Source organism: Mustela nivalis (genome assembly GCF_964662115.1).
Source record: "Mustela nivalis genome assembly, chromosome: 9".
Taxonomy (NCBI): Eukaryota; Metazoa; Chordata; class Mammalia; order Carnivora; family Mustelidae; genus Mustela; species Mustela nivalis.
This window is the reverse complement of record NC_139028.1, coordinates 59,631,443-59,638,538: the sequence shown is the minus strand read 5'-3', so window position 1 is coordinate 59,638,538 and position 7,096 is coordinate 59,631,443. Positions and strand designations below refer to the sequence as shown.

The 7,096-nt window shown below is 45.3% G+C and overlaps 1 protein-coding gene across 1 annotated transcript in view; it reads right to left on the bottom strand.

Moving 5' to 3' along the window:
• Nucleotides 1-2,724: 2,724 nt before the first annotated feature.
• Nucleotides 2,725-7,096, bottom strand: part of INTS4 (integrator complex subunit 4) — a 117,848-nt gene continuing 113,476 nt past the window's right edge. Inside the window, exon 23 of the mRNA XM_082749532.1 lies at nt 2,725-3,150. Coding sequence (XP_082605658.1) covers nt 2,972-3,150 — 179 coding nt within the window. The 3' untranslated portion in view covers nt 2,725-2,971. The remainder of the gene's footprint in view (nt 3,151-7,096) is intronic.

Below are 7,096 nucleotides of genomic sequence, written 5' to 3'. Positions count from 1 at the left end.
TTACCTTCCGACAGGCCACTTGACTCCTTTTTTCCTGTCTACCTTTCTTTAAAACGGGTTTCCATTTGTGAACCTGCAACAGAAACTTAAATAAATATGCTTCAAGAACATACAAAAGGCTGTCAGAACACAGGGGCAAGGCGCCAAGCCCACAGGAGAGACAAAATACCTTCTAGAATGAGGCTCAGTCCTGGAGAATGAGAAGAAGCCACAGGAGACCCTCTGAGGAACATATTCCAGGGCTCAGGAAGTCCAAAGGTCTGAGACCAAGATAGCCTGGTGAGTGTTGGACATTAACTACAGGAATTCTCTATTGCCAGAGAAGTACACAGAACGTGTGGCACAGGCAGTATGAGGCTGGAGATGACAGAGGCATGAAGAGCCTTTGAGATCAGGACGTTAGACTTAATTCTGGGCCAGCAGCGGGCCTTAGTCAAAGGGACTAAGCAGGGGAATGGCCTGAACAGATCTGGGTTTTAGATCACTCTGCAAGCTGTGTGAAGAATGGACTGAAGGGAGCAGATCTGAGGCAAGATCTTTAAGCAGCTAATGCCACATTTTAGGAGATGATGGTGTTCTGCATTAGGATAGAAACCAAGTATGAGAAGACGATTGAGTCAAGAAATATTTAAGGAAGCAGAATCTAAAGGGCTGGTTTATCTGAGGGGTGTTTATCTGATGGCTCTGTTTATCTGAGGGGTGCAGGAGTCTAGTTGACACACAGGTTTCTGGCTTTGACTGCTGGATACGTGGGAGACCACTTACACAGAACAGACCCGTTACGGAAACCACGTTGGACTAAAAAGCAGGAGACCTGGGTTCCAGTCTTGGCATTACCATGAATTCAGTCTCATGTTTCACAGAATCTGATAATTCAGGGTTTTCAAAGGAATTTAAAAAGGAATCTCTTATATGAGACTTGAATTCCTCTGAAAGAAACTTGTCAGGAGCCTGTTCAACCTCTGCTAAACACATCTAACATAGACAATTCATCTCCTAATGCAACCCATTCTATTCTTACACAGCTTTTAAAAACTTCTCTTGAAGGTATGCAAAAATCTGCCCCTTAGTTCATCTCTAGCTTTGGTGGAAAAAAATACTCTATTTTGCATGTTAAGACCCAGGATAAAGTCCTGGCATTTCCTTTTAGGAGAAAAACATTACCTCAAAACCTCAATTTCCCCACCTTTGAAATGGGGGATGACTTGAGGATTTCTATAGCAGGAGTACCATAGCTGAAGAGGATGCAGCACAGCCTTCATGCAGAAGCCTTCACACTTTCTATAGTGAGTGCACAAGGCGCTCTGTCGGTGGGGCAGCCATGGGTCTCAATGTCTTAAAGCTCTGACCCAGCCATCATCAGATGGTGCTTGGGTAAGAACAGTGACAGGATTTGGCCTAGCTCCCAGCTTTTTTATCACCAGGGCAGGCACTTTTGTCACAGTATCTTTTTGATACATGAGAGCTCAGTGATGTCACATTCCTGAGATACACAAAACAAGCCAGCCCACTAGAAAAGTAACCTAGCTCCTTGAAGAGCTTGCTTCCCTTAGTGCCACTCTGGCAGGGATGGCATTCTAGAGCCAGACTGCCTGAGTTCAAACCCCAGCTCTGTTATCTACTAGTTGTATGACTGTGGCCAAATTACTTAATTTTCTAAATCCAATTGCCTTGCTTGTAAAACAAAGAAAACAGTACCTACTTCATAGGGTAGCTGTGAGGGTTAAATGAGCTAATTCATGGAAAAAGCTCATATCACTGCCAGGCACAAATCAAGTGCATTAAACCAAAAGCCAAACATGCTTGAATTCAAATTCCAGCACCACCTAAGTCGTTTTATAATCCTGCTATTATTTTTATAAGCTTTCCAAGTACCACATAAGATCAAGACTGGCTGCAGATTCAGATTCTACCAAGCATTATTTGATTAAACTCATTCAACAACACCTAAGGTATAATTATCTCTATTTTATGGCTGAGGAAAGCCAGGTATAGAGAGCTGAAGATTTAAAGGCTTTTTCCGTATACTTTCCCAGAGGTGGCAGAGCCCAGGCCTTGGGAACCATCTTGGATTTGAATGAAAACAGCTTTATTACTTACTGTCCAGGCTTCCTCCCAGGCTTCTCTGAGGTCTCCGGAAGACTCAGTTGGCTGCAGCAAGGATTAAATGGCAGGTAGCAGGGCCCGCACACAGTTAACTCCCCTGGAGCATTTACTGCTCTTATCCCGCAGCTACACCAATAACTCACATGCAGCTCCAACCCTGGAGTCATCAAAGATGCAGTGGGAAATGCCTTTATTTCTTAAACTGGATCACTTTTCCATAATCCTTGATCTCCTATAATATGGCCCTCATGCATTATTTTGGTTCTAAGGGTAATGACAGGCAAGATCAAGAATCTCTCTCAGGGATGAAAATGATTCATTCTCCAGCTATTCACCCAGTCCTTGGTGTAGTACTGCCTGCATTAGGAAAGACCTTCTTGGCAAGATAGTGATGTCTAAGGCCATTCAGGAACCATCGGTGGTGAGAAAGTTACAGCTGTGAAAGGAGTGGGCCCTGGCAAACAGCCTGCTGATTTAAAAAACAAGATTATGCTCCAGTAAGCTGTTCTTTAGAGGTGACTACAAAACTTTGTTTCATACTCGAGGAACATAACCATGTGATATAAATATTGAACCTACAGCCACATAATTTTTTTAAGGACCAGGAACTAGAACAGCTAGGTGTTTTTTCAACTTTATTGGTGGTGGGGGGAGGGGACTGCCAGGGAAGGAGGAGGTGCAGACTTGAAGGTTTTTGTTTTTTTAATGCAAAATAATTTATTGTGTGTTTGATACCAGATGAGACTAGACAGGTCATGGTGCCCATGCCTACATGCCATCTCCAGGTGAAGTGCTCTAGGCTTCTGCCTCACTCTGCTACCTATGAAGGGCCTTCCCAGCCTCGGCTCTACAGATTGCTGGTGACTCAGCGCCTTGCGGGTTTGGGCATTATGTAAACTTTCACAGACTTGCTGAAGGGGATGGTGCCCTCGATGCTGGTTTCCACCTGGGGTGACACCTCACCGCCCTCGATCCATGGGGATTTTGGAATTCGAGAACTGGAGTTGTAGGCCAGCAGCAGCCTGACTTCCACCTGGCATGGTTCTGGAAAAAAAAAGACGGGACAACTGCTAGGAATTGGGAAGAAATGTCAAGTAAAAGCCACATCAAAGACAGAAGCAGTAAGGTTTCTAAACATTTCTTCATCTGTCTTCAACCCTTCCCCCTCACCAAAGACACTTTCCCAGCCTGAATCCTGCGAGGCTGAGCCCGAGCCTACAGATGAGCTGCTTCTCCACCACCTCCTCCTCCAGTCCCTGTGGGCTCTCTGCAGCTCAGATCTGTGGCTGATCAGAGACGACTAAAAACTCTGCCTCAGAGGCCTTCTGGCTTCCAGAGAGGGCCACATGGGCCTGCACAGGGCTGTTTCTCATGGCCAGATAACCAGGCTCTTCCTGTGTGGCTGAGCCTGGGCATCAGGGCCGCAAATACTGCAGACGCTACCGTCTTAGTGGAGAAGCAACCTTGATTTGATTAGGAAACAGTTCTGACAAGAAATTCTCACCAATGAACAGGAACACATTTCAGGGACCTAAAATCATGTTACTAAACCTTCCTTTCTTTCATGCACGTAACAGGCCCGAGTGAGCAAGTAAGCCCTCTCTCAAATTGCTGCCCATCTGCTGGGAACAGAGACAGTTACAAAAGAAGCATAGCACTCTAATCAAATCTGTAAGGACAGTGAGGAGGGGGCCCAGGAAGGCTTTGTTTATTTTTTTAATCAATTTCTTTTTTTTTTTTTTTAAGATTTTATTTATTTATTGTCAGAGAGAGAGTGCACAAGCAGGGAGAGTGGCAGTCAGAGGGAGAAGGCGGCTCCCACCTGAGCAGAGAGCCCGATGCAGTACTTGATCCCAGGATTCTGGGATCATGACCTGGGCCGAAGGCAGACGCTTAATAGACTGAGCCATCTAGATGTCCCCAGGAAGACTTTAGAATAAAACACCTGCTCTGTGTCAAGCACACAACCCCAAGAGTTCTTACTCTGCTACACCACAAAAGACTGTCACAAACTCCCCTCCCCCTGTAAAAGTCCCAAGGCTCTGAAAGTTTCTAAGTGAATGTGCAAATCCACACTGGTGGCAGTATTTAAACCCACTTGATACACTGAAGCAATTAATCTTTTTGTTAACCATGTGGCTTCTACAAAGGACAGGGAAGAGTATTTCAGAAGGGCCTAAGGGCAGGTGCAAAGGGCCGGGAACAGAGTAAGCTTGGGATATCCTCTTAAATTTCATGTGACTGGAGCAAAATGTGCAAGTATTAAAGATTAGCCCAACGCTAAGAAATACAGAGGAGAAAAGTAAGAGCTGGATGGATCTAAATGAACAAGGGCAGAGGTCCCAGAACTTCTTGATGCCTCTCCAGACCTCTTCCTAGTCACTTCCAGACTTCTCTGTAGGGAGGAAAACAGAGACCGAATTGCTGTCCTCCAGGAAGGGGAAGGTTCCCAAGAAGCCAGAGCAACCTAGCCGGCCCGAGAGCGGCCTCAGCACCACCCCTTACCTGCCACGTGGTAGGAACACAACCGTGTAATATGGGGTTTATCTGTAATGAAACCAGTGCTGCACTCTGGTATCAGGGTCTGGTATCAGCTATCCCACTATGCTCCCCTCTTTTGTCCCAGATGGCTGTTGCCAACCACAACCACAACCCAGCCCCAACTCTCACAGCGCTTTCAGCCAAATCCTGGTGAGGTCAAAGGACTCAGCCCAACTGTTTGTTGTGCCCTCCCTGCATGTAGTAAGAATGGCAATTCAAACCACTGCCATAAGAGGAAAGGAGAGGGGAGAGAAAATGAGAGACAGTGGGAGAGAAAGACAAAAGATTATATGGGACAAATCATGCAACCTATTCATCATGCCTGGAAGAACAGCTCTCCTATGAGGTATATCTTCTTGCTCCTATCTTACAGGTAAAGTAAATGAGACAGAGAGGTAAAATGACTTTCTCGGGAAGGTACAGCAAGGGAGGCAGAATCTAGAACCAGGTCAGAGTGACTCAAGCTTCTGACATGGCAACAGCCTGCCTCTCAGAGGAGAGGCCTCTGGTAGGGAGCTGCTGAAGGACTGCATGGAGGAAATGTTCCCCAGCACTAGACCCCATCTCCTGGATTAGCACAAAGACAGCGCAGGGCATTCAGAATGAGAACACATCTCACTAGTGTCCCAGGCATCCCAGGTCAGAAGGGAACGTGGTATAATGAAAACACAAGGGATCTGGGAGTTGGGAAATCTGCATGCCAGCCTCAGGGGCCCCATGATCCACTACATGGGCCTCCACTTATGCATCTTAAAATGAAAAAAGAGGGGCACCTGGGTGGCTCAGTCGGTTAATAAAGTGCTGTACTGAGAAAAGAGAGATCTGTAATAGCAATCTCTCAGAGCAGGTGATCCTGAACGAATCAGAATTCTTCAGGCTCATGAAAGCCTAGATGGTAGCCCTGGCTCAGGCAAGGAGCTACTGTAGGAACGGGGCAAGTCACTAGGCCCTGCCAACACCTCTGAGGCTCTTCTGAGATCTAACGTGCAACTAAGTGCTTCTCTGAATCTTGGCCCTTCTTCAACAATGCTGTCCCACGGCATTATCTTTCTAGCATATCGTGTCCATGTCTAGGATCCCTTTATCAAAACAGATTAGAATAAGAAATTCTGCCTTCCTGTGGTAGTGCAGAACACTCCAGGCAGCAAAAATATAAAATGAGAGGGGCGCCTGGGTGGCTCAGTGGGTTAAGCCTCTGCCCTCAGCTCAGGTCATGATCCCAGGGTCCTGGGATCGAGCCCCGCATCGGGCTTTCTGCTCTGCAGGGGACCTGCTTTCTCCTCTCTCTGCCTGCCTCTCTGCCTACTTGTGATCTCTGTCTGTCAAATAAATAAGTAAAATCTTAAAAAAAAAAAAAAATATATATATATATATATATATATATATATATATATATATATATATAAAATGAGAGATGCTCAGGGAGGAAGATCCTGGGTAAAGCATTGCTGGATGCTTCCTCAATTGTTCCAGGCCCAGGGTTACTGACTAGACCCCCAAAGGGGCTGCCCTGATATTTAACAGCACTATTTTCTCTTTGTGAAAACCTTATTATGTCATTTATACTCACCTAACACCCCCGATAGAGGGAAACCAATAATAATGGCATTAGTTACTCATGTATTTAAAACTCCAGTGAAGGGGTGCCTGGATGGCTCAGTGGGTTAAAGCCTCTGCCTTTGGCTCTGGTCATGATCCTAGGGTTCTGGGATTGAGCCCCGCATTGGGCTCTTTGCTCAGCAGGGAGCCTGCTCCCCCCACTTGTGATCTCTTGTCTGTCAAATAAATAAATAAAATCTTTTAAAAAAGTCTTAAAATTTTTTTTTCAGTGAAAACAAATTCCAGAATGCATCCACCTATTTCTAAAATAAACCAAATTTGGTGGCATGAAACTCTTTCTCCAGTAATAATCATGCTTCTGAATCATCTTTAGTGATTTAGGAAATACAGTAAGGCCAATTCTCCCCCACATTTTAGGTTCTGTAGATTGAGTCTCTTTTTCAAGTTTCAAAAGCAGCCTTACACACTTGAAATGTAATGTCTGATGTGCTTGTATTCTCCCATTGTATTCTTAAGAATTTTTAAAAATACTTATGTAACCTTCCTATCTTTTCACAAATTATTAAAGTATCACATTAAACCAGTCCTGTGGGAAGGCAGGACAGTAATAGTTGTCATTTTACTTGTTTCAGGGGAATGAACTGAATGGTTCATAGGCAAAAACAGAAAAGTTTTAATTTGGGGTAAGAAATATAAAACTGCTGGGACGCCTGGGTGGCTCAGTTAGTTAAGCAGCTGCCTTCGGCTCAGGTCATGATCCCAGCGTCCTGGGATCGAGTCCCACATTGGGCTCCTTGCTCGGCAGGGAGTCTGCTTCTCCCTCTGCCTCTGCCTGCCATTCTGTCTGCCTGTGTTCACGCTCTCTCTCTCTCTGACAAATAAATAAATA